The 26,599-nt window shown below is 40.1% G+C and overlaps 6 protein-coding genes across 7 annotated transcripts; 3 read left to right on the top strand and 3 right to left on the bottom strand.

Moving 5' to 3' along the window:
- The first annotated feature begins 498 nt into the window (after positions 1-498).
- Positions 499-2,426, top strand: LOC119548297 (RNA-splicing ligase RtcB homolog). The gene is made up of 2 exons (XM_037855464.1): positions 499-1,944; positions 2,146-2,426. Exons 1-2 carry the CDS (start codon positions 652-654, stop codon positions 2,371-2,373), a joined length of 1,521 nt encoding a protein of 506 aa, XP_037711392.1. The 5' UTR covers positions 499-651; the 3' UTR covers positions 2,374-2,426.
- Positions 2,427-2,619: 193 nt separating this feature from the next.
- On the top strand, positions 2,620-4,210 carry LOC119546773. Its single transcript, XM_037853324.1, has 3 exons — positions 2,620-2,855; positions 2,909-3,840; positions 3,896-4,210. Exons 1-3 carry the CDS (start codon positions 2,678-2,680, stop codon positions 4,007-4,009), a joined length of 1,224 nt encoding a protein of 407 aa, XP_037709252.1. The 5' UTR covers positions 2,620-2,677; the 3' UTR covers positions 4,010-4,210.
- A 90-nt stretch (positions 4,211-4,300) lies between these two features.
- Positions 4,301-5,258, top strand: LOC119546774. Its single transcript, XM_037853326.1, has 2 exons — positions 4,301-4,539; positions 4,606-5,258. Exons 1-2 carry the CDS (start codon positions 4,354-4,356, stop codon positions 4,816-4,818), a joined length of 399 nt encoding a protein of 132 aa, XP_037709254.1. The 5' UTR covers positions 4,301-4,353; the 3' UTR covers positions 4,819-5,258.
- Positions 5,259-5,530: 272 nt separating this feature from the next.
- Positions 5,531-26,084, bottom strand: LOC119547911 (diuretic hormone class 2). Of its 2 annotated transcripts, none has more exons than XM_037854950.1 (5): positions 26,042-26,084; positions 25,878-25,949; positions 8,262-8,367; positions 7,441-7,566; positions 5,531-6,480 (listed from the first exon to the last, which is right to left on the bottom strand). In XM_037854950.1, exons 3-5 carry the CDS (start codon positions 8,351-8,353, stop codon positions 6,345-6,347), a joined length of 354 nt encoding a protein of 117 aa, XP_037710878.1. In that variant the 5' UTR covers positions 8,354-8,367; positions 25,878-25,949; positions 26,042-26,084; the 3' UTR covers positions 5,531-6,344. The 2 variants fall into 2 exon arrangements, with proteins under 2 accessions (XP_037710878.1, XP_037710877.1); XM_037854949.1 differs by having other exon boundaries at positions 5,532-6,480; positions 8,259-8,367.
- On the bottom strand, positions 10,252-11,422 carry LOC119547910 (lysosomal aspartic protease-like). The gene has a single exon (XM_037854948.1). It carries the CDS (start codon positions 11,413-11,415, stop codon positions 10,300-10,302), a length of 1,116 nt encoding a protein of 371 aa, XP_037710876.1. The 5' UTR covers positions 11,416-11,422; the 3' UTR covers positions 10,252-10,299.
- Positions 12,290-13,482, bottom strand: LOC119547909 (lysosomal aspartic protease-like). The gene has a single exon (XM_037854947.1). It carries the CDS (start codon positions 13,457-13,459, stop codon positions 12,341-12,343), a length of 1,119 nt encoding a protein of 372 aa, XP_037710875.1. The 5' UTR covers positions 13,460-13,482; the 3' UTR covers positions 12,290-12,340.
- Positions 26,085-26,599: the final 515 nt, after the last annotated feature.

Consider the following 26,599-nt stretch of genomic DNA (forward strand, 5'->3'; position numbering starts at 1 on the left):
TCTGACTTCTACCCTCAAATAATCACCAGGTTGGCGTCTTTAAAATACATCCATGTCACAAGCCCACCTCCCATTTCCGATGAGAATGTAACTTAACAATGCCCAACTCTGAGTTTCGTTATCAGTAGCCCAGTCGATAGGGAATTTAAGATATTGGGGCCTCCTGTAAATGATATAATTATTATAAATAATTTGATGCGTATGTTAAGTTCGAAAACATAGATACTCTTGAAGCATTTAAAATAGGTGTTATTTGTGCTATTTACAGCCTTTTTAGCGATTATCTCTGAATTATTTTATAAATAGCAATGTTTTCCGTTTAAAGAGGGAAATGTGTACCTATATTAATCAATTGTTCTGAAGGAGAAACCTTTCCTTTTATCAAGTTAAGAACAAGTATATAGTTAGGTTAGTTAAAATAAACGACAGAAAGTAAATACTGAATAACGGTCCGAAATTCCAGCAAGTGTCATATGGCCATAATTGAGATACTTCAGACTTGGTATTTTTTTGCTGACTTCGATAGTATCGATTCGCATTCTATTCCATCTCTATTTCATGCCGGCATGCAATGCGAAAACTGACGAAATAGCGACGCGACCTTATAAATAGCAAACGACTAGCTGGCAAAGAAAACCCCCAAAGACCAGGATGGTGGTGCGTCCCTACAACGATGAGCTCAAGTACCTGGAGAAGGTGAGCGACCACTGCTGGCGGATCAAGAAGGGCTTCCAGCCGAACATGAACGTGGAGGGGTGCTTCTACGTGAACAGTCGCCTGGAACGCCTGATGCTGGAGGAGCTGAAGAACTCGTGTCGCCCGGGAGCAGTCGGTGGATTCTTGCCCGGCGTCAAACAGATTGCCAATGTGGCTGCCCTGCCGGGAATCGTGGGTCGGTCCATTGGACTGCCCGATATCCATTCTGGCTACGGATTTGCCATTGGCAACATGGCTGCCTTTGACATGGATGATCCCCTGTCCGTTGTGAGTCCCGGTGGCGTGGGCTTTGACATCAACTGCGGTGTCCGCCTGCTGCGCACGAATCTGTACGAGAAGGATGTGCAGCCCGTGAAGGAGCAACTTGCGCAGTCCCTGTTCGATCACATCCCCGTGGGCGTGGGCTCCAAGGGCATTATACCCATGAATGCACGCGATCTGGAGGAGGCCCTCGAAATGGGCATGGATTGGTCGCTGAGGGAGGGCTATGTCTGGGCAGAGGACAAGGAGCACTGCGAGGAGTACGGACGAATGCTGAATGCCGATCCCGCCAAGGTCAGCATGCGGGCCAAGAAGCGAGGACTGCCCCAGCTGGGAACCCTGGGTGCAGGCAATCACTATGCCGAGATCCAGGTGGTGGACGAGATTTTTGACAAGTGGAGCGCCTCCAAGATGGGCATCGAGGAGACGGGCCAGGTGGTGGTGATGATTCACTCGGGCAGCCGCGGCTTCGGTCACCAGGTGGCCACCGATGCCCTGGTCCAGATGGAGAAGGCCATGAAGCGGGACAAGATCGAGACCAATGACCGACAGCTGGCCTGCGCCAGGATCAACTCGGTGGAGGGACAGGACTATCTGAAGGCCATGGCAGCGGCGGCTAACTTTGCCTGGGTCAATCGCAGCTCCATGACGTTCCTCACCCGCCAGGCCTTCGCCAAGATGTTCAACACCACTCCAGATGATCTCGACATGCATGTAATCTATGATGTATCTCACAATATTGCCAAGGTGGAGAACCACATGGTGGACGGCAAGGAGCGGAAGTTGTTGGTCCACCGCAAGGGTTCCACACGCGCCTTTCCTCCCCATCATCCACTGATTCCAGTCGATTATCAGCTCACTGGACAGCCTGTCCTGGTGGGTGGAACCATGGGCACCTGCAGTTATGTGCTGACCGGAACGGAGCAGGGAATGAAGGAGACATTCGGAAGCACCTGCCACGGAGCGGTGAGTTTTGAAGTTCAATTCTGAACCATCATCAATGGTATTGCGCACTCAATTGCAATCTGCAAAAGCGAGTCATCATAGACCAACTCTTTGATAGCGCATTACTTGCGTATATATAATTTGATAAGGGTGCAGAAAACATGTATTTTCTTTATTTATTTTACTTTATCGCTGAACTAACATGTTGTTTCTGATCCTTAGGGTCGCGCCTTGTCCCGTGCCAAATCCCGCCGCAATCTGGACTACAAGGAGGTGCTGGACAAGCTGGATCAGTTGGGCATCGCCATTCGCGTGGCCTCGCCCAAGTTGGTCATGGAGGAGGCTCCTGAATCCTACAAGGACGTTACCGATGTGGTCGACACCTGTCACGCGGCTGGCATAAGCAAAAAATGCATAAAAATGCGACCCATTGCGGTCATCAAGGGCTGATTATTAGTTATTTTTATGATTAAATCAATAAAGATTTATAATTTATAAATATACCTGTAATGTACGATACTTATTTAATACGTTAAGGAGACTTCTGAAAATCCTATACTTTTTTAACAATGGATCGTTACTTTTTTTGCCATTCACTGAGAAGCATCCAAGCAGTGTATTCTTGAAGCAAGCAGTTACTGGTGATTTGCAAGCAGTTAAGCAGCTGACAGTTCCCATTTGTTTTGATTTGCTTATTTTTTGGTTTTTAAATCATCACATGGATCAATTGTTTTTAAAAAGTTAATTATTTAAAATGGATAGTATTAATGAAGATGTATGGATAATTATTCTAAGGTTCCTGCCCATGAGTGATCAGCTGTCATTGGTCCAAGTGAACGAAAGTATTGCATCCTACGTGAAATACCAATGGAATCATCTAAAAGGGGTTACTTTGACCCGAGAGGATATGGAATTTCTGGATAGGAATGAGAGTTAGTTTCAGTGTTGGTCGTTTCATAACCTACTAATCTCTGTATGTACTTAGAACTGAAGCAGGAATGCCTGGGCGGTTGGTCGAGATCGGTGGAGCGCCTAAATCTACGCAGTGCCAGTCGGGATCTGCTAAGGAAGTGGACGGAGTACAGCTTTCCCCAGCTCAGATCGCTCGACTGCCACATGGACTACAACCTCGAGGAGGCCGACGAGGAGACCCTTCTGCTGACCGAGCTGTTCCCGCTCCTGACCAGCCTCACACTCAATAGCAGCACCACAGGACGCTATTTGTGGCGATGGTCAGATCTCAAAGAGCTGAATCTCATCTGGTGCGAGTACCTGAACCCGGACACTTTCGAGCAGATCTTCGGCAGCCTAAAGCTGACGAAGCTGACCCTGCTCTACTACGGTTACAATGTGAATCTGGGCGAGAAGGTGCTGGCCATCACTCGATGCTCCACGCTGGAGGAGCTGATCCTCGACGACCACCACTTGCTGGGGGGCTTCCTGACCCGGCTGATGGATCTGCCGCACTTTAGCCGCCTGGCCTTCTACACGCGGGACTACTATGAGTTCCTTCTCAGTTCGGTGGCCAGGTATAAGCCACTGAAGGTGCGATCGTTGCTCTTCAACGACTCCTTCTGGAGCAGTGAACGGGTGGCGGAAAGTATCCAGGACATGACCAATCTTCGTCGACTGGTTCTGCAAGAGGATGACATCGATTCGCAGCAGCTGCACGCCATCTGCCGCAAGTTGCCGCAGCTGGAGGAGCTGCACCTGCTGCAAATGCGCGAAATACCTTCGTCCACCCATTTGTGGAACTCTATAGGTATATGCCCCAGTCTAAGGATCCTCAACCTGTCGTCCACCAAGTTGACTTGCCAGACGTTGGATCTCAGCCACTCCCCCCTCTCCAAAGTTCTGATCTGCCGTAGGTCTCCGCTGACCCTCCATCTTCACAACACTGGCCTGGTTCCCGAAGAAGTAAGTTTACTTGGATCAGTAGTAAAATGGCAACTAACTTTACAAACCTTTTTAGATTCTGCCAGCTATGGATTGTCTCAATTTGAATATCTCATTCGAGCCCATCCATTTGAATATTTGGAGCTCACGATTTGTGGAAATCGAATTCATTCCTGAATCAGCAAAGTAATAGCATTTATCTACCTATATTCCGTTCTAACTCATTAATAGCGCAGAAATTAAAATTCAAGAAATGTCTTGTGACTTGAAATTTAACATAAATTGTATAGTATTTACTTGTATGATCTGTACAAGACAAACAGTTCTAAGAACTTCTTAAATATCTTTAGAAGTATTTACCTTCTCAGGTTGCAATAAATCCAATGAATTATAGCTGCTAATTCCTTCCTTATCGCGTACCATTCTCTTTATCGGTATTGGGGGTGAGTGCCCCAACATTTCCGTATCTTTAAAACCTATATGAAGAGCTTTTGCCTCAATGCAGTTGCGATTTAAAACTGGTTATTAACGGTCATGGATCAGAGAACATGTCAGTGCAAAAAAAGAAATGTGAATCCCCTTAAAAAGAAATTTTCGCAGCTCCTTAAGAAAAACTCTCACAGTGAAACCGAGAAACTAAGGAATGAGATGTATCTTGTTAAAAACGAGCTGGAAAAAGCGTATGAAGTTATTGATGATCTGGAATTCGAGTTAGAAAGCGTAAGTTCTGTTGTAAGCAACTATTTTAATATATATCAAGTGTAATCAAATATTATCTGAGGACAGGTGGATTTACTGGCTCTCCAAAATCAGTGGCTACGCGATGAATTGATGAAACTAAAAGCGCAGGAAGATGGTGTGATTTCTAGGGATGAGGAGGAGGATCCAGCATCCAGAAAGCGACGTCGTAGTTATCGGCAACAAGTTTCTGTAGGAATGTTAGACCCCCAGCTTATAAGCCCACCCCAAGAGCAGCGATTCGGAATCATTCTGGATTAAGTTAGTTGCTAACTGCATACACATCAGCATTAATAGGGCAAAACTAATATTTTGCATGCCATAAACCGCTTCTGATAGCAATTTAGGCATCAAATCGAAAAGCTTTTCATTATTGTCATCCTCTTTAAAGGTATAAATGTGAATCACAGAATTCACCGATGCGTAAAAGTCTTATTCATCCTCATACAAACATTTGTAAGAAATTCTTTTAGATATCGCAAGTACTCTTCTTATCAAACCAGCTTTCAATATATACCATTCATTTTGTTGCTTCTACATATATAGGCACAACTTATTTATGTGTCTATGCTTAATTATCTTCTATCCGATTTACTACACCTAAGCAGCTCTGAATTAATTGTGGTGTCATTTATGGTACCTCGAAGACCACTTATCTGCCTAGGAAACCATTCAAACTCCATGCATAAATCAGCCGACTGTAATTCGCCTGTAAATAAATAAAATCAATTGCATTTCCAGCTCGGTTGCTTCTCTATCTTCGGTTTGTTTGTGTAAGCGATTTGTAATGCATTTGCAGCTCCCAAAAGGATACATTTTATGAGCTCTGGATATTATAGGGCTTAAGCTCAATCAACTGGGTCAAGTGTGTGCGATTGTACTTGCCTGGGAGTAAAATAAATAAATGGCAATAAATTTAAGAACATCACAACCCAAACTCCCAGAAAAAACGCTACAACAATGTTAAGTTTCTCAAAATGTAGACTTTTATTTGATCGTGTCCCGATTCACGGTAATTTATATGTTTGCAGCATTTTTCCATAGACACAATAATTATTAAATATTTGCAAGTAGAATTCCGTAGGTATATTAATATATATATGTATATATTTGTATCGCATTAGTTGTACGTGTGCTTTTGTTTGTAATTTATATTTACAATATAATAAAAAGTCGCGAGAGACCATTCGGCTATGGGTGAAATAAACTTTCAGTTTCGTTGGGGTTTTTGTTGGCTTCATTTGGGGGCCAAAGGTGTGTTGCATTAAATGTGTTTTCGTGTTGGCTTTTCGTTAATGTAAGACATACCTAGTTAAAGATTTTTTGCGCGATTTTGCTTACACTTTAATATATATGTAGGATATTTATTTAAATTTCTCCCTTCTCTTTTTTAAGCTTTCCCCTTTTTTATTGGGCTAAAACGAGCAATTAAGACTGAGTTTAATCTGAGATGGAAATTTTCTTAAATAGTGTTCATCTTATCTTTCGGAGCAACAGTTTAACGTTTTTTATTTAAATGTTCGCCTTTTGGTATATATAAGTTCGATATCCGTTGAATATTTTTGTTTTTCCATAATGCAGCAAAATACTTTTAAAGAAAATATGCGATGAATACATGAGGACAGAATCCGTAATAAATATATATGTACAATGAATAACAAACGATCGTAACGCAAAGCAAATTAAAGCTCTGAGAAAGAGTCAAAGAATGGGTCAAGTTTAAGTTGAGAAGTTGACACTCGTCCCTAACGTCCACAGGATGCGCAGTCCGGACTCCTCCGGTCGACTTAGACATCGGTCTCGGATCGCCGCCTCCGCCCGGGTCCACCGGCAAAATTGGCTGCAGCCAGACCCATGCGATGTTTCGCCTCCTGGGTTCCCGAATAGCCCCGGGCCAACCCAAAGTCCACGGTTCGCTTGGAGCTGCGGAGTAAATGCATATTAACATGGCTTGGTTCCACTAAGTTCTTTGGTAATAGGCACATTTAAAAATTAGTTGTTTTTAATCTTCTGCTGTTTATGTTTTATTGATTTATTATAATTTATAATCATATTATTGTAAGAATCGGGTAAGATAAATTACGGGGGCACTACTATTATTTCGACCGCAGCTGTGTGCTTATGATTAAGCATTCTTTCGCTTATAACTACCTTTAAAAAAAATCTTAAAATAATTTTATTGATTTATTATAATTTATAATCATATTATTGTACGAATTGGGTAAGATAAAGTACGGGGGCACTACTATTATATATATTATATCGATCGCAGCTGTGTGTCTATAATCAAGTATTCTTTCGTTTATAACTACCTTAAAAAAAAAATTTTTAATAATTTTAAACATGGTGCTCGAATTATAAAGAGTGTCACTTTTCAAATGTTTTGAATAACTTACAAACCAAGAATCCGTTCGTCTGCAATTGCGGTTCAAATATAGCAAAAAACAAAATTTTCCAACTTTGACCACCATTTTCTAAGAATTCATGAACCCATTTGAAAATGTCGATTCAAAGCGGTTAAGATACTTAAGGATTTATCGAGGTTAATTTTTGATATTACATAGTGTTATCATAGGAAATGATAAGTTCCTTCAAATATTTATTTTTCATTTTTATAATACTTATTGTTTATCTTCTTTGTTTGAATTTGACTATTCAGTTTTACTAAAATTTACTAAAATTGTGTTAACTTGTAGAATATATCTTTACTTTTAAGGTTGTATTTTCGAATTAGAGTAATTTAAACAATTCAAAACTGGTTTTATTAAGTCCCTCAGAGGTTTTTGTTTCACTTTATGAAGAATAAGTCTAATAAGTAATATACCTATTATTATTTCTTTATGGTAATCACTTAAAAAGGGTATTCTTAAGTCTAATACTCACTTCTCCAGATCGTTTCGTGCCCGTATTATGGTGCGTCCAAAGCGAGTCATCAGTTCCATCAGCAAATCGTCGGGCACCTCCTCCAGTTCGTTATAGCCAGGCCCGTATCCGCCACCATTGGATTGGCTATTTAAAAATCAGCGAAATGGAAAATTAAAGTTGAACCTCGTTGTATTTATACAGTTGGGTTCTGCGTACGAACAGGATATCTAATTACTTTGGCTCTGTTAAATTTGACATTCGGTTGGCTTAGAATCTTCATTTGCATGGCAACCCAATTATTTGTTAATGCCGAAATGTTTGGGGCATTTTCCATTCTAGCAATTGCTAATTAGATGGGCAAGTCCAATGAATTTTTAATAGTGACTCTGACGATGGGAAATTGTGTTTTAAATATTTCCGAATTGTTATCTCTGCCTGCCTTAAAATGTGCAATCTACTTATGCCACTCAAGTGTGTGTCCAAGTACTAGAATTTTTGGCACACTTTTATGCCAACGTTTACATTTTATTAATTGAAAATTTTCATTTGAAAGCTGACACTCGAAAGTGTGGTGTTAAAATTCATGTGAATTTTATATTCGGCAGTCTAAGTACATTTTCATCTCCCACATGGCCAAGACTTGTTTTAAACCAACATTGACTGGCGCTCAGTGGGGTAATTGCTTTGCTCAAATATTTGTATGCCACATTTTTTGGGTTTTTGCAGCTAAAGTGCCACAATTTAATTAGGTTATGTCCCCAACCAAATTGGAAAGGATATGGCTGTGGGATGTAGGATGTAGGATGTGGGTGGGAAGTTAATATATAGGGTACAACTACCTGGGCATCGGAGCTCCCTCGATGCTCGAGATGGCCAAGAAGCAGAAGAGGAGGAAGGCCAAGGCGAAGCTAGCACATCGGTTTGTCATCATTGTGCGGCTGTCTCCTGAAAGAGTTAAGAATGTTTATGTATATTGGGGGAAATTCATGCACTCAAAACAAGAGACTTTAAAAAATTAAATCTGGAAATTTAATTGATATAATACCTTAAAATTGTGTTTTCCAAAAACTAGGAAAACTATTTATTTACTAATATCAGACGGCATATTATTCTTAAAATCATTATTATAATTTCAATTTGCAATAAAACTTAATTGGTACAACCTAATTTCCTAAAATCATAATAATTTTAACCTTTGTCTAATTATGGTTTTATAAAAATAGTTTGTAACTAGTCAAGGATCGCGGCAAAACCGAAAACATGCATTTAAGAATATAAGCTGTGAGGTAGTAATAATAAGAAAACAATATTTTCTTAGAACATGTAAACATGTTAATATCCAGACCTTTACAAAAATGTTTATAGGTGTTCTAAAAATACATCTTGATTTTATTATATCTAAAATATATTTAACACTTTATCATATCATCGGCTTAAGATCCTTTTGTTATGGCATTTCTAATTAGTTAATTTTTTTCCAAGTGTTTCTACAAATATTCCCGAAAGCCAAGCGTTTTAGTTATCTAGGGTCAACATCAATCAGACACAATTAAAAATCGATGGCGAGGGTAGAGTTTACACTCAGAACGGAAGTCGGGTCGGCAATGGCGACCAGGTTTTTCCATTAAGTGATTCATTAACTGCCCAACGAAGCAGTCCCAATCCCAACCCCATATCTGGGTTACCCTTCCTGTTTTCCGTCGCTTTTCCGTCGCTTTTCCCCGCCAACTCATTTGCGTATGAAACGGGCTAACAGCGGCAATATGAACTGTTGTCCCCGTTTGGACCTCGACTTTTTGCATTGCTCAACTGCACTTCCACTTCCTGTCATCGTACACGGATGCGGAAGCCCCTCGTCCTTCCTCCCCCAGCCAGTTCTAAATGGTGTTGTCACTGTTGTGTTTGCAGTTGCAAAACTATAGTCTCGCACAATTCACTGACATCACTGGCTACTCTTTGACATCTGTGGCAGTCCCCAAGTCCCCAAGTCCACGAGATCCCCAGAGACCCCTCCTGACACCCGGTGACACACATCATTGCCCAGGCAACAGGCTGGACAAATGAATTGGCTCTCCGAGCTGATGGCTTCTGTCATTGCCTCCATAACACCCCACCCACATCGCACTCCGTCTCATCTTGGGAAGAGTCAACATTTTTCCCACTGCCAGCTGGGGATTTGCGGACTACCGGATAACACAGTTGGATAACCACCTCTCCTTGAGTGTCAATAAATCACAGAGATAGATGGAGTATTATAGTCTCTAAACGTTTTCACTTGAGCTATATAAAATTTAAAATTTGAAGTCCTTCGAAGATTGAATAGGTATATGTTATATCGCCAAGTCATACCTTATAATAAATAATCCTGAACAATAAATCACAGATATGGAAGGGTTTTGTAAAGCTTCTCTACTCTTTCAATAATCTCGCTTATTTAAATACGTATTATTCCTTAGAATAATCCCAATTACACCCAACTATTTTTTATAATATCTGTGTAACAGTAGATAAATATAAAACCTTGGTTGCCAAGTTAAAATCAAGGCCACAAATAAATTAAATCGTTATCATCACAAAAATTAAGTTCAGCTAAGAAGATCCCAACAGTCTTTATTAATATAAGTGGGGAACCCTTTAAGAAGTTAAATTCGTATGAGCACCTAGTTCTAGGAAAATCAAAATCATTGAAAGTAATAAAAAAAACCCGAAACTATTAATACGCACTTGAACTAGCCGGCCTATAAACAACCCCCTTACAAAGTCGTAAACTGAAAAGATTGTAGAACCCTCCAGCCTTGAGAAGGTGACCCAGACATTCAAAAAATATACTCAAGGTACTCATATCTTTATTGAACTCTGCTGATTGCAGATCGTAACCTAGGCTACTGGGGCGAATCCAATGCGGTTGTTGCCCAAATCGAACTCGGTGTAGTACTGGCCAATGAAGACATCGCCCAAAATCCAGAAGTCGGTGCCGATGTACTCGAAGCCGGACAGGCAGTAGCCCTCCGACTCGATGATGTATTCCGAGGGGGTCAGGACGAAGTCCGTGCCGCCGATGACGAAGGTGACATTAGGCAGGGAGCTCACGGTGGAGCATTCTATGTAACCATTCTCATCGGCATTGACGATCCCAGACAGGGTGACGTACGCATCGTAGGGAGCCACGATCAGAGAGGTGCCAGTGTCGGCGATAGCCTGGCAGTTATCGCACAGGGATTTGCTATTGACGGAGGCTCCAGCCACGGCGAACTGCCAGTAACCCTGCTCCGAGATGGGCACATAGGTCAGAGAACCCGAGTACAAGGACGAATCGGAGCCGCCGAGGATCAGCTCACCACCCTGAGTGGAAGTGCCAGCGCGGGCCAGGTAAAACGAGAAGACGGAGCTGTCGACCAGACCCTGGGACACCATGTTGTAGAACGGAGGAGTCACACTATCGATGGCCAGAGCTTCATAGGCCATGCCCAGGATGCCATCGAAGTTGGCATCGTTGAAGGTGGTGCCCGGTTCGTTGCTGGATTCGGCAAAGGTCTGGCTCTTGATGCTCAGGCCACTCACATCGACGGTATCGGCGGACAGGAAGCCAGTGAGGCTACCAGATCCATACTGGATGGAGAAGGACTCGCCATTGGCCACGTAGGTAGAGCTGGCACTCGAATTGTACTGGTTGTGGGATGTGCAGGCGGTGCTCGTGCAGGTATTGGAGGGCACCCACAGGTTCGAGGAGCCAGTATCAAAGAGAATCTTAAAGCTCTGAGCAGGAGTTCCGATGGTGATGGCTCCATAGTAGGCCAGGTTCATCGAGTTGGACAGCTCCTCGGTAGCGCTGCGAAGGGAGGGCACCTGGTACTTGGTGCGCAGATAGGACTTCTCGGCCAGGACATTCTCACGGGTCTTCACGAAGTTCTCCTCCTTGAGGATCGGCACGCGGTGAAGCTCGGCACTGGCCAGAGCCACCAGGATCAAAACTACACCAATGGATTTCAACATAATCTTGTTTCGATGTCTACTCGATTTCGACTAACTGGCGATCGGAGGACCGTGTCCCATTTATAGCACTTGCTATCAAGCGATGGTCCAAGCGATAAGATTCTCTAACGAAATCTATGTCGAAATCTATGTCCATAATGCTCTATCAAACCGATAATTATAATCAGGCATAATGTTATTTCAGGTGGTTGAGCTATATAAAATTTAAAATTTGAAGGCCTTCGATATCGCCAAGTCATACCTTGTAATAAATAATGCTGAACAATAAATCACAGATATGGAAGGGTTTTGTATAGTTTATATACTCTTTATTCTTTAGAATAATCCCAATTACACCCAATTATTTTTTATAATATGTGTGGAATGCAACACAACAGATTATTGGTCTAACTTAATAAATGTAAGGAACCCTCTTCAGACTGGAAACCTTATAGAAAATAATCCTGAACAATGATTTATAGAGATTTTTCATCTCGAAGCGCATAACCAAAATCCGAATTAATCCTTATTATGTATTTCTAAAATATGTGTAACAGGACAGGTAAAGGAGATAAATATAAAACCTTGGTTGCCAACTTAAAATTAAGGCCACAAAAAAAAAACAGATCGTTATCATCATATAAATTAAGTTCCGCTAAGAAAAGCCTAATAGTCTTTATTAATATAAATGGGGAACCCTTTAAGAACCTCAAATCGTATGAGCACCTAATTCTAGGAAAATCAAAAACATTGAAAGTAATAATAAATATCCCGAAACTATTAATACGCACTTGAACTAGCCGGCGCCTATAAAACACCCCCTTACCGGGTCGTAAACTGATAAGATTGTAGAACTCTCCAGCCTTGAGAAGGTGACCCAGACATTCAAAAAATATACTCAAGGTACTCATAACTTTATTGCACTCTGCTGATTGCAGATCATAGCCTAGGCGACTGGGGCGAATCCAATGCGGTTGTTGCCCAAATCGAACTCGGTGTAGTACTGGCCAATGAAGACATCGCCCAAAATCCAGAAGTCAGTGCCCATGTACTCAAAGGCGGACATGCAGGTGCCCTCCGACTGGATGATGTATTCCGAGGGGGTCAGGACGAAGTCCGTGCCACCGATGTTGAAGGTGACATTAGGCAGGGAGCTCACGGTGGAGCAGTCCAGGTAGCCATCCTCGCCGGCATTGACGATCTCGGACAGGGTGACGTACGCATCGTAGGGAGCCACGATCAGGGAGGTGCCAGTATCGGCGATAGCCTGGCAGTTCTCGCACAGGGAGCTGCCATCGACGGAGGATCCAGCCATGGTGAACTGCCAGTAGCCCTGCTCCGAGATGGGCACATAGGTCAGAGCACCCGAGTACAAGGACGAGTCGGAGCCGCCGAAGATCAGCTCACCACCCTGAGTGGAAGTGCCATCGCGGGCCAGGTAAAACGAGAAGACGGAGTTGTCGACCAGACCCTGGGACACCATGTTGTAGAACGGAGGAGCCACTCCATCGACGGCCAGAGCTTCATAGGCCATGCCCAGGATGCCATCGAAGTTGGCATCGTTGAAGTTGGTGCCCGGTTCGTTGGTGGATTCGGCAAAGGTCTGGCTCGCGATGCTCAGGCCACTCACATCGACGGTATCGGTGGACAGGTAGCCAGTGAGGCTACCAGTTCCATACTGGATGGAGAAGGACTCGCCATTGGCCACGTAAGAGGAGCTGGCACTCGAATCGTACTGGTTGTGGGTCGTGCAGGCGTCGCTCTTGCAGGTGTTGGAGGGCACCCACAGGTTCGAGGAGCCGGAATCGAAGAGAACCTTGAAGCTCTGGGCAGGAGTTCCGATGGTGATGGCTCCATAGTAGGCCATGTTCATCGAGTTGGACAGCTGCTCCTCGGGAGCGCTGCGAAGAGAGGGCAGCTGGTACTTGGTGCGCAGATAGGACTTCTCGGCCAGGACATTCTGACGGGTCTTCACGAAGTTCTCCTCCTTGAGGATCGGCACGCGGTGGAGCTCGGCACTGGCCAGAGCCACCAGGATCAGAACTACACCAATGGTTTTCAACATAATCTTGTTTTGATGTCTACTCGATTTCGACTAACTGCCGATCGGAGGACCGGGTCTAATTTATAGCACTTGCCATCAATCACAGCCCAAGTGATAAGATTCCCCAACGAAATCTATGACGATGCCACCGACCTCTCGAGTCTCAAGCAGTAAGAGTTCATAATACTCTATCAATTAATTATAATCAGACATAATATTATTTCAGGTGTGAGTTGGGCGATATTTAAGCTATCTACTATGATAACGTTGTCCTCAAGAAGTGATTCCGAAAATTCATATACGCAGCTGGTATGACTATGATAATGTAACCAAAGCGATAATAAAAAGTGGCTCCTCATTATAATTTGATAATGTCATTGGATTACTAAGCCCACAGATATACCATGAATTATAGATAACGATAAGTGGTTTTGGTTTAGGGAATAACCATTTATTTGGGAATTTCATCGGACACGTTGGGCAAAACCTCAACAATTTGATTGTATCTGCTTAAAAAAATCCATGAAAGTTAAAACCATATGAGTATAATGGGTTTAACTGCTAAATATTATGGTAAATGGAATAGTAGAAATGGTAAAAATATTAAATATTAGAGAATTTCATCTTTTATCCTTAGAAAGGAAATTAAGTTTGAGCTAAAGCGTAGAATATTTGTGGCTGTCTTAAAAACCGAAAGGAATAACCAACTATTTTAGAATATTATCAAACACGTTGAGCAAAGTAGGAATATCATGGGTTTAATAAGAAATTATCATTGCAAATGGAATAAAAGAAATGGTTTAAAAAAATGTATTAAAGAATTTCACCTTTCATCCTTAGAAAGGGAATTAAGTTTGAGCTTAAGGGTAGAACATTTATCCTCCCAAATTTTCATTACCAGGTTGAATTGCTTTTCAATTGGTTAATTTAAAGGAACGTAGGAGTTTAATCCTCTTTTAGCCAAGAAACACTTTCATTCAGGCCAAACTGGCCGAGAGAAATTCCCTTCCAATTAAATGGCTACACTTGAGCTTTTCCCTCAGCGAATTGCTCGGTCGTATAAAGAATATATATATTTGGTTTTGACAGATAAAAGCAAATGCAGGAGGTCCGGCAGTCATCTTGGCTCCTCTTTTTATTAAGCTTAAGTCCTTATTGAAATCAGATTTAAAATCAAATAAAATAGAATGCCACTTCAATTGGCCAAGGAGGACAAAGGAGGAGATTCATTTGTTCGATTGCGTTTTACTGCCAGCGCGGGAATTGTTTGCTCATATGGGGTTTGTTATATGTATGATGTTTCCTGGGAGGGGGATGAGTTTTCTGGGTGGGTTCCTGGGTGGGTTCCTGGGTGGGTTCCGTGTGGTCAGCCACAGGTTAATTGTGGTGCAGGGCATCCGCTTATCGCCCAAGGGCTAGAAACACCCGGACAGACAGCACCGAAATGCGCACTTTCAGCCCGAAAATAAAGTAATCAACGGATTTCACGCACCGCCGGGCAATTTCGGTTACCATTCTACCATATTTTCACTGGGCACACGGGGCGTATGATTACCGACGTGGGCCTTCTGGTTTTTGCCTTATTTTCCCGTGTGTGTGTGGTGACATTTCATGTGCAATTATTAGGCTACTCAAATGCGATGCTTTTGTTTTTTTCTCCCCCCTTCGCACCGTTTATCAATCATTTTTGATTTATGTGCCAGCGCGAGTGGATTGAATTGGAGTTGATTGTAGTCGGCGAATACACATAAATAAAGTATACGCCCGGGGTGACCGAACAACCCACATGGAATTTCGATTTATTTTTTATTTGCTCTGCGTGGACATGGGCGATGGCTTAAAGGCTTAGAGCCCGAGATGCAAATAATATTTAACCAAAAATAATCAGTAAATATACACAATTGTTAAATATTTATCGAGTAGGGAACAGAGAGCAAATAAACTGGCATTATGGAAAGTATCTGATTCGGTCAGTGAGCATTTGCCGTCGGCTCACCAGGATATATATCGGTGGGGGGTTCCTTCATGGATACCGCCTCCTCCTCGGCGACTTCTTTCCGCCGATTGCATTTTCACAGCTTGCTTGATCTGCGATGCACCCACTCGTGGTTTATGAACCCCGGAGTCAGTCAAGTGCCAGTCGATTAATCGAGTAAAATATTGCAGTTCGAAATAAGCAGCCAGCAACGAACTTTGGCCTATAACCTTCTCAAGGAAAACTGGACTGCCATTTCTGATAAGTTAAATGAGAGGAAAAATTATGGTGGTGGGAATTTTCAGCACGTTAGATTAAGTGATGAATCATTCAGACCTTAGATCCATATTAAAAAGCCTTCAAAAATATTTTATGATTCATTTTCAGACTTTAAATTAATATCAAAAAGCATTACAATTCTATATTATTTTAAACCTACATAAGTACACGGTACAAGTAGAGAAGGAGGGATTTAAATTTAAAACGATTCAAATTGAATTCCCCGAACCCCATATCATAAAGCCACCAAATAAACTACATCACTTAACCAGCTAAATTCTCGAACTTCAAAGGCATATTCGGCAATCAGACGTTGACTGCTTAATCTGGCATTAGAGAAGCCGTCGAATATGAACCCATCTCCAGACGGCATTCAAATCCCATCAACCGGAATGGGGCAAACTGTTTGGGCAGCTTGGCCCTGGTCGTGGTTAACCCAAATCAAGTGTTGTCCAGTCAGCAGAGGCATTTGTCTAACGAGATCCTTGACTCGCCGCCTCCACCTGCCCACGCAGAACTCTCACCTTGGTCAAGTGGCGGTCTCCTTGGCCAAGAAGGTGGAAATGCCTGGGGATGGGGGATGGGAGGTGGTCTAGAGGTGGGCACACCCAGCGCAGGGGAAAGTGTAACACGAGAGTCAGACATTGAAATTGCATTGCGTTGATTGCGGCCAACACACAGGAATAACCCACACCCTGTGATTGCGAACCCCCGGCTTTTGTGGGTCGCCCGGAGGCCCGCTGCGTTGGTAACTGAAAACGTACTTATGATTGGCGGCCGGGGCGAACTGGTTGGGGATCTGGAGCTGGGATCTGGCCACACGACCTGGCAAATTGAATTTGGGTCATTCAATCCCAAGGTTAGGGCTAAGGATTTCAGCCCGCTTCCTCAGCACCAACAATCAAAGCCGTTTCCACGTGCTTTAATCACCATACCCTGCCCCTATTGATTTTATTGGGGTATATTCAATTCTATATTCAATTCTATATTCAATTCTATATTCAACTTACTAGTATCCTAAAAATAATAAAAACAAACACTTTTAACTTTAAAGTAAAAACTCGTTACGTTTTGGAAAACAATTAAGCCTAAATCTAATAATACATTCGATTTCGATAAAAAAAATTTTAGAATACACTGATATCCAAAAGTATGTTAAATTGTTTAAAAACTCGTTACGTTTTGAAAAACAATTAGGTCTAAAATCTCATAAGATACATTTGATTTTAATAAAATATTTTTAGAATATATTGATTTCCATATGTAAATTGTTTAAAAACTCGTTACGTTTTGAAAACAATGAAGTCTAAAATCGCATAAGATACATTTGATTTCGATAAAATCTTTTTAGAATATATTGATTTCCAAATGTAAATTGTTTAAAAACCATGACGAACAGGAATATAATTAATATAAATTCAACTAATGGTATTTTTATTATAAAAGTAAAAACCATGAAGTACGGGATTATAAATGTTTATTCATTTTTGTAACGTTTTAAACGTAGTGTTTCCTTAAAAGCGACCAAAAACTTTTCGAAATAAGCTAAGAAATATAAATATATAAATAGAACAAATCCTAAACGACCAATAACCAGTACCTAAACTGATTTAATTAACTTCCAAAATTACCAAAAAGAGAATCGAAAAGTAAATATAAGCCCAGTGATTCTCCTTTAAACATGAACTTTGCCATTATTTAATTAGCGTACAGTAATTCCCTTTTCGTTGACACTGAAAACAAATAAATTGTACGCAATTTAGCCAAGCCAGGCCAGGGAAAGCCAAGTAATTAGGGGAAATTATTGCTGCGACAGCCACTTTTAGTTGCATTAAATTTTCATATACCGAATGAAAATTGCGTATACGCATGAAAGGGGGTGGCTTTCAAAGGGGGGAAAAGAAAACCCCTCCCGTCGCGTTGTAATTGGATGCTTATTGAATTAGTGACAAAGTCGGCGGATTGGGCGGAGGCTTCTGTGGTGTCCGGGCTTCTGGGATCCGGTATCTGGAAATCCAAGGGATGGTGGCTTTTGGTGGGCAGGAGAGCTGCCCCGCTGAGTTCCTGGCTGCCATTTTAGATATTCATCAAATTATTCCGTTTGTCAAATTAAGCAAACAAGAGCCACACAGCCGGAGACAGAAGATTGATTTGGATTTGTGTTGGCAGACATTTGATTTGCCCTGATTCGGATGAGCGTGTCCTGGAGGCTCACTTTGTGTTTGCGGATGCGACGCCGTCTTAACTGATTACTTGGCCAGTAAGGCCACTGGGCAAAAGTCGGCTGAATGTCCACAAAAAGCAGGTGGAAACCAACTTGCCACTATTTATCGCCTCTGTCCAGTGGCCTGGCTAATGGAAACTGCTAATAAGCTTGCACTTAGCTATCTAAAGTCGCCGGCAGAAATAAGTTTTCCCTTTTAACGTAATGTACATTTACTACTAAGTGTATTGGGGTTTATACTTGGCACCTTTGATATCTCCCAAAATTTGTCAGAAAGCCCACCACTTGAAGTCTCAAGTATTTACAGGCTAGGCAAACTATTTATGACATCAATCAAGGTAATATTCTTGAACCGATTAGATTGTTAAGCTGTTTATGACCACGCTTATTAGCAACAACAATCGCTCTTCAAAAACATTTTTTTTATTGTTATGTTTGTTATTTTCAAGTAGTTAAAAGGGAACTAAATTTGCTTCATAAACAATCGCTCTTCAAAAACATTTTATTTATTGATATGTTGGGTATAAATATTTAAAAATCAACAAAAAGTGCTTCATAAGAAAAATGCTAGAGAAAACCATTTTGTAAATTTATAATTATTTTTCATGGCTAAATTTCATAATTTTTACCCTTTTTACTACATCAAATGCTTTTAATCTTTAACCGATTAGATTGTTAAGCTGTTTATAACCACACTTATTAGCACTTAAAATCTCAACAATCACTCTTCAAAAATATTTTATTTATTGTTATTTACAGGGCAGTATAGTTATTTTAAAATAATTAGAAAAGAAATAAAATTGCTTCACAAGGAAAATGCTGAGGTAAGCATTACAAAATATTTTTAATATTTTTTCAGGGCTAAGTACCATGAGTGAAACTCTTTTTGCGACAGCTAAGGCATTAATCTATAACTGATTAGATTATTAAGCTGGTTATGGCCACTCTTATTAACACTTCAAATCTCAACAATCACTCTTCAAAAAGTTGCATGCTTTGTTATTTAAAAAGGTTTTTAGTTATTAAAAATAATTTATTAGGGGCTGTAAAGAAACTAAATGACTTCATATGGAAAATGCTAGGAGAAAGTATTATATAGTATTTGTATTTCTTCGGGTTTTAATACCGTGTCACTCCTTTTACGACATCAAAGTGACTTATCCCTCGCAAATATTTCCCTAAAAGGTCACGTCAAAAACGACTAGTAATTATAATTGTATAAGCTATAATGGTTATGTACCATTAAAAAAAAAAGCGGAGCGAAGAAAACTTTCGCCAGTTCCTCATGGGAGACGAAGTTTCTGGGAAAGTTTTGCCGCTGCCTGTTTAAGGGACATGGAGCAGAGACAACCTCGGATAACCGAGCATTTCTCGGATGCCGAAAACAATGTAAAAATTGTTGACCCAACAAGGAGCTGGGGGATATGATGGAACCTCCTTTGCTACACATAAAGACAATGAGGTGGAAAAGGCGCTCGAAAGGTGGGAAAGCCCAAAAGGTGAGGGGTCGGAGCATTTAACTTGCGGAGGCTAAAAGCATTGCCCACAACAACCGACAGGATAACATCCTCCTGGGAGTTGCCACGCGAGCGCCGCCTTGGGTTTCCTTCAAGACCGAGGTGGATGTGGATGAGGATGTGGATGAGTATGTGGATGAGGCGGAATCTCTACCTTTTGGGCCCGGCACTCTTTACATTTACTTAAAAATTCATTGCGGCCCAAGGAATTCTTTTATTTTTCTTCGTCCCATCGCTGAATCTTTAAAGTTGATGAAAAATTATGCCGAAAATGTCGGCAACAGATTAAAATAATTGCACTCAACTGGAGTGAAGTTTTGATGGGGACTTGAGCTTTTTGGCTGGTCGGGTTGGATTTTGCGGTTGGCTAACACCGAACAGGCCACAAATTATGCCGGCAACAGGTTTATGCCAAATGGGAATTTGGTGTTAGGCAAATGTTTTTATTCTTTTCTGTATTTCTGTATGCAAACTGTGGGAATTTGTGAATTAGCCTCCGGTGATTCGGAATTCTCGGGTTTGTTTCTCTTTGGTTTATGCTCGCCACAATTCAATACATTGTTTTATTCCTTGATGAGTTTTCGTTGTTTGGGTCAGCAATCGGTTTAAAATGCAGGACAAAGGAAAGGAAGTCCCCGAGGCTTGGACAGACAACTATTTCAAATGTTTTATGTTTGTCTCACTGAGTTAATGGCTTAAAAAACATAAATATTATAGGATAGGTCAACAGACAAAAAAGTATAAATCTGATATTAGACATTTTTTAAATACAACAATAATTTAATTAAACAAAATATAAATTAAATAAAACGCTTACTGAAACTTACTTATTGCAGATTTAATTTTAATTAGAATTAATTGTCTTTGAAATAACAAACTAGAGACATTTTAAATATAAACATTACATTGCATTTAAAAAAATGTGTTCACCTGCTTACAAAATTTATTAATCTTAGTAGTTCAATATTTAAGTTGTGCTTATTATTTTAATACAAAATTTTCTGCTCACTAAAAAACTGTACACTTACTTAAAATAATAATAAAGATATGTTTGCCTACTTTTAAGGGCAGTGAGCATAAACTTTTTATGGGGTTTTACTGCAAGCAAAATGGGAAAAGAATGGCATGTAAATATATCTTAAAAAAGAGATGAACCCAGAAAAAGGGAAGTTGGAAAATACTTTTCGCACTTTGAAAAGTTACAGCAGCTGAGGGCCACGTAGCTCATATGAGAAAAGGGCCAAAAGCCAAGTGCGTCACAAGAGTGGCAAAATATTCAAATGAAAACGATGACCACCAACTATGCCGAGGGGAATCACCACAAAAAAAAAATGGAAAATAAAATGCGGAATTGTGTGCTGCAAAAGGAAAACTTGTGGCAAAGTTTGGCTAAATACTTTGGCAGAGCCACAATTTGTTGTGCCAACACAACATCGACCATCCTCCATCTCACCGAAATCCAAATCCCCGGTGCCGTCATCATATGTGCACCAGTTTTCGACGACGACATATCGATGTCAGTGGCGTTGTACCCGCTGCTCTGTCACTTTCGCTTGATTGCATTGTCAGGTCGGTAAGCCCCCTCTAAGACCCCCTCCATAAAGCCACTCCCCCATGTGTGGGTTATGCAACCCACAACCCACAGCCGCCCACCCACTCCATTTGCTGCCTGATAAACTGCCAGTCGCAATGACGTTTGTTTGTTGGCCTGTTTGTTTATGTTTTATGAGCATTGTTGCCACAACTTTTGCTCAACACAAACAGAAACAGAGGGCTCTTTTGAACCCCACTCGATTGCTCTTATTTTGCATTGAATTTCTGTTTGCCAGTTGCAAAATGTAAATGTTTCTCCTCGATAATACAAAGCTTTACTTTGAGCCCGTCCTCCACACATTTTGGTATTTATCCTGGCAGTTTGCTCGGAGCTCAAGTGCCTTTAATTGCCTTTCGAATCGCACGATTGAACCTTTTGCTTCGTTTGAGAAATTTAAGTTTCATACTTGGTCCTTTGAACCGGAAAAGTAAACAGCAGAATGCAGTTGTGGGGCATTGTTTTCATTGGACTTGTAAGTATCTTATACATTTCCTTATTAAAAATAATCATTTTTTCTTACATTTTCAAACCTGTTATAACGAAAACCATTAGCATAATGAACTTTATAAGTACCCACATACTTGTATTCGCAGAAAAGACATTTCCTTGGACCTCCTCGTTTAATATTTGGCTTATCTTTTTTCTCACCGCCAGCTGAGCCGCCAAAGAGTATTTAATTTAAATGCCAACCATAAACGTTCAAATATTTTTTTCGAAGCGAATTTATTACAAAATGCTAACTTTGTCATACAAACAATTCAGGGGAAGTCGGGGTAGTTCAGGGGGCAATGTAAACACTCTTCCAGGGAAGTAGCTCTCATAAAAACCAGCTTGTTTGAGGACCCAGATGGAGATGGACGGGGTTTCCAGGGGGGTCGAATGCATGTCTTATCACCGGGGTATGGTATTTGGACTCAGGAGCCCGGAGAATGCTTATAGGAAAATGCAACATAAAATACTTTATAAATGTGAATAAATATTTGTAAGCTGGCTGTTGGAATACCATCAAAGTGTGGCTCCAGGAGCGAGGGGTTGGACTGGGATGAAGGAGTTTATGGCGTTGCAAATGGAAAAGGAGAGTGAAAATTTATATGTTAAGAGGTTAACATTTTGCATGAACAAATTTATCTCACACGAGAACGTAAGCACCAATGATGTATCAAATGGAGTGAAAAATCACCTGCAGCTGTGAAACTCCAATATTGGTGGGGAAGTCGAAGATTAAATAGCTCAATCGAACAATTAAATCAATCTAGTGGATCAAGGTTGGTCAAAAATTGCGGCATTTAAAGAGTTAAAAATTCTCTAAGTATAATAATTCGGCTTAACCCATTCATTTCATCCTGCTTTCTACTCAACTTTGTACTCCTCTTGAAAAATATTCCATTAAATTATAAAATAAATCAAATATGATACAAAAAATACTCACAAAATTATGGGAACCACCTTCTCTAATAACTAACAACTTGATACTTTTAGCAGACCACAAAAGCTCTGGAAAATAAAATATTTTATGCCCATTTTAAAGCAAACTTTTTACAAATTGCTGTGTTTATTTACTCTGGTGCACTCAATCCCCACTCACTTTTACAGCCCTGGTATTTTGAGAGTTTATGAATTCATAAACTCGCCTAATTAGAGGCGTAAACATTTTCGGACTGAGAATCGTGCCCAATTAAATTCGTACACAGTTTGTTTGGGGGAAATATAAAACTGAAAAAATATGAACCAAGTGCTACCCATAATAAGAATGCAATAAATGGGGAAATGGAGTCTGAATATAATCCTAATCTTTGAGTTTTACCAGAGAGCAAACAGGACATCCGAATTGTCCTCAGTTTGTTTGCTTTGTCATTGCCAAGGGACGTGTTAATTTTCGAAGGGGATTCCCCGGACCTTCGGTGATTAGCACATGCACATGTGAGACGGAGGGCCAATGCTCGAAAGTTTCCAGTAAGCACTGGCTCAACAATTTAATTAATAAAAATATGCAAATTTAATTAGAGAACGGCGCTTGTTAAGAAACATTTTAGCCCAAAAGTTCCCAAAGCTTCTCGTCTAGATTTAAGCCCCTTTTTCGCCAGGCTCAAGTGAATTTTTAAAGCACTCGCTTAAGCATTTTTTAATTGATGCCCAGTTGAGGTAAACTCCTGTATTTTTGTATGAATTAATAAAGTATGCAAAAGTTTTCGCATCTGAGTATTTTTACAGACCCAAGGATAAAAGAAAATGAGCGGCAAATCCCAAGACCCAAATCATCGTCCCCTTTTAAAGTCTGAGTCGCTGGTGTCTTTTTTGTGGCGTGTTATTCCCTTTTGGAAACTCAAAGAAAACAACAATCGTCCACAAATCGTCACAGTAGAAAGCATTTCATAAACAACCCAAGGGCAGGGCATGGAAATAAGTAGTTTTCAACGCCTTCCATTTCATTCCAAGCACCTGAGCGAGAGAATTGAATTTCCCAGACATGGAGTTTTCCGCAAGAAAGTAGGCAACATAAAATGATCGAAAGGTCACAGAAGGTGTGGAACCCCACTGTGGGTTGTAACATTACGCACAACATTCCAATTATTATATTTGAAAAAATGAGCCATATCATAAAACTTTATCAAGATATCATATCATATAATATCTTAGTATTTAGGTATTTTACTAATCAAAGTTTAATGTGGAAAACTTTGAACAGGGTTTGTTTTTCGACTTTTTTCTTAAAAATCTATTTTAATTAAGGCTTTCCCATCTCTTACAAAGATCGTACTTCGTTGACCCATTTATTAACCAACAATATCAAATAAAACCTATAAAAAAGTATAAGTTTATATCTGTTTTAAATACAAAGTCATAACAAGAATAATAGTACTTTGAATGATAAATGTTAATGCAATTATGCCCTTCATTAAACATTCTGTGTTTTATATACTAACTATAACTCAGCCTACTTGAATACAACATTTTAAGCCTCTATAGAAAGTATATCTACTAAAATTTACTCATATCATAAAGCCTTAAAGGTATAACTTTGCTAAATAGCTGCCCAAGCTGACTATAACTATATACCTGAATTCAAATAAATTCCATCCAATTAAAAGTGTTGATAAAAATAAAAGGTCGTAGGGGATCACAAATGAAATTGTAATACTGCATAATCCGCTTTTTCACAATTTCTTTCGCAAAACTGAATATGCAATTTGAGCATTCAGGTAAAATGCATGTAAAAAGCATGTAAAAAGCAAAAGGATTAGAGCCTTTAGCGTTGGACACTGTGCCAAAGCATCTCACGTCTAGTTTTACCTCGGCTAAGCGGCTTTTGCGATGCACCGCACTTAAATACATTTTTAATTGCATCATTTTTCAATTATTGTGTTATTTTATCTACCCGGTAAAATAGTCATCAACTTGATGCGAACATAATATAAATTTAATTGCTCATTTATTATTCATTGCAATGAAAGTTATGTTCCCCAGAAGTTTTGTTGGGGCATCAAGTCACTCGAATAACTGAGCATTTTCTGGGAAATCGGAACACCAACTGTTGTTTGTTAATACAGGAAAATTAATTTCCATTGCCAAACTTTAAGATCAGAAGTTGTTTCTCAACTTCTCGCTAAAGTTTCAGCAATTTAAGTTAGGAACAGCTAAAAGCGAGTAGAGCCCTCCACAAAATCATAAAACTATAAGGGTGCTCTAATATGGGAGCAGAGCTAAAGCTTAAAATGATTGCGATAATCCAAAGGACTTACTTGGCCCGGGCCAAGAGGTAATAAAGCCAAGGGGCCAACTTCAATTTTGCAGCAAGAATATAAAGATTTTTCCCAGATACAAGGGGGCAAAAAGGTCGCCTAGGCGAAAACCAAAGGCAGGACCAAAAAGGGGAAGCAACAAATGTCCTGGGCTCAACACACATCATCGGAGGACCACTGGTGCTGGTCCGGATCCTGCGCTCCTTGTTGACTTTATGGCTTAGGCCAGCTAAGAAGCAATTTCCAAAAGGCCAGGGCTTTTGCTGAATTATAAACATATGAAATTTAGAGCCATAAAAGCATAATTAAGTGGACGTCGAAACGAAAAGTTGAACACAAGCTTGTGCAGGGACATTCAACTTTCTTTATAAAACTTTGGTTTTCATTTAGCTTCCTGTAAATTTGTGCAACTGGGAAATAAAATGACCTACTCTTTTACAAACTAAATGATCAATTGTTAAGATTAACTTAGGATATAAGTTATTTAAGCAAAGCTTTATTCTAAAATTATTTCCTGCACGTTTCCATTTTTCCAAGAAATATGTTTACGTAAAAAAATATGTTAAGTTAATTATAATATATGAACTTCCTATAAAATCTATTGGAGACTTGGATTTAATTTAGCCGTCGGCAAAAGCGAAAAGTTGTCCAAACTTTTATGACTTGAATCAAATTTAAAAACTTAAGATAAAGTGTAAATGGTTTATTTTTAAGACTATGTAATATTTATATATCAGATTTTATTTCCAAAATATTTAGCAGCGTTTGAAGTGAAAATTTTTTTGGGTAATATGGATAATAGTTAATAAGAATACTCAATCTTGAAAATCTTTGGAAGTCATAAATTATTATTTTAATTGATTTTCTACTTTAAGATTTTAATGTTATAATTTAGAGCTGAAACTTTTAATGATTTCCAGAAATATTATTAAGGTGTTACACATCAACTAGTTGATTAGAATTTTGTTTTAAATAACTAAAATACCTATATGTACTTCTACTTCAAATCTGATAAAACATGAAGTTACTTTAATATTTGTTCAAAAACCAATTTATTTTAGTGAGTAAATTAACACTTTAGTAAAAAATTAAATGAAAATAATTGCTCACCTTTATACACGAATGCACACAACACTTTAAATTTCAATTAGATCAAAGTTCGAATACTTCCGATCGATTCCACTGGAAAAACACAAAATCAAAGTTCAAAAACGTTGTGAAAACTTTTGTAGAGAATTTTGAAAACTTCTTGAATCGGGTGACTGGATATTAACCGTTACTGCTGCAGACTGCACCGCTTTGAGACTGAAACGCAAGTGAAATCGGGAGCCAAGGAGACCGCGATTTATACGAGGCGAGGATACGAAAGATTTCAACGCGTTCAGGTGGGAGCCGAGTGGAGCGTACGAAGTTCGGGAAATCCGAAGTTGGCCGCCCACAATATCATGGTTGGTGCTTTTGGCCAATTTCGAGGGGGGATTGTGCGCACTCATGGGGCGTCGGTGGGTGCTGGCCAACTGGTCGTATACGCAACACGTGGCAAGGGGCAACGGCAACCAGTTGGACTCGCTCTGTATCAGTTTATTAATCATCTATTACGCACAATTATCGTAGCGTTTATCGAGCCACTGTCCATCGATCATGCTATATCAGCATCTGATTGTTTTCAATTAGTGGGCTAGCAGGGGCAGCCATCAGCCGTCAAATCCAATATAAATCCCTCCTATATTTCAGATTATTAATAATTCCTCGGGCATTATCTCATAATTGGCATTACATCACTTATCTAACGTTTCTGCCGAACCGCTCTGACTAATAACCGAGATTACCAT

Source organism: Drosophila subpulchrella, chromosome 2L (assembly GCF_014743375.2).
Source record: "Drosophila subpulchrella strain 33 F10 #4 breed RU33 chromosome 2L, RU_Dsub_v1.1 Primary Assembly, whole genome shotgun sequence".
Lineage (NCBI taxonomy): Eukaryota > Metazoa > Arthropoda > Insecta > Diptera > Drosophilidae > Drosophila > Drosophila subpulchrella.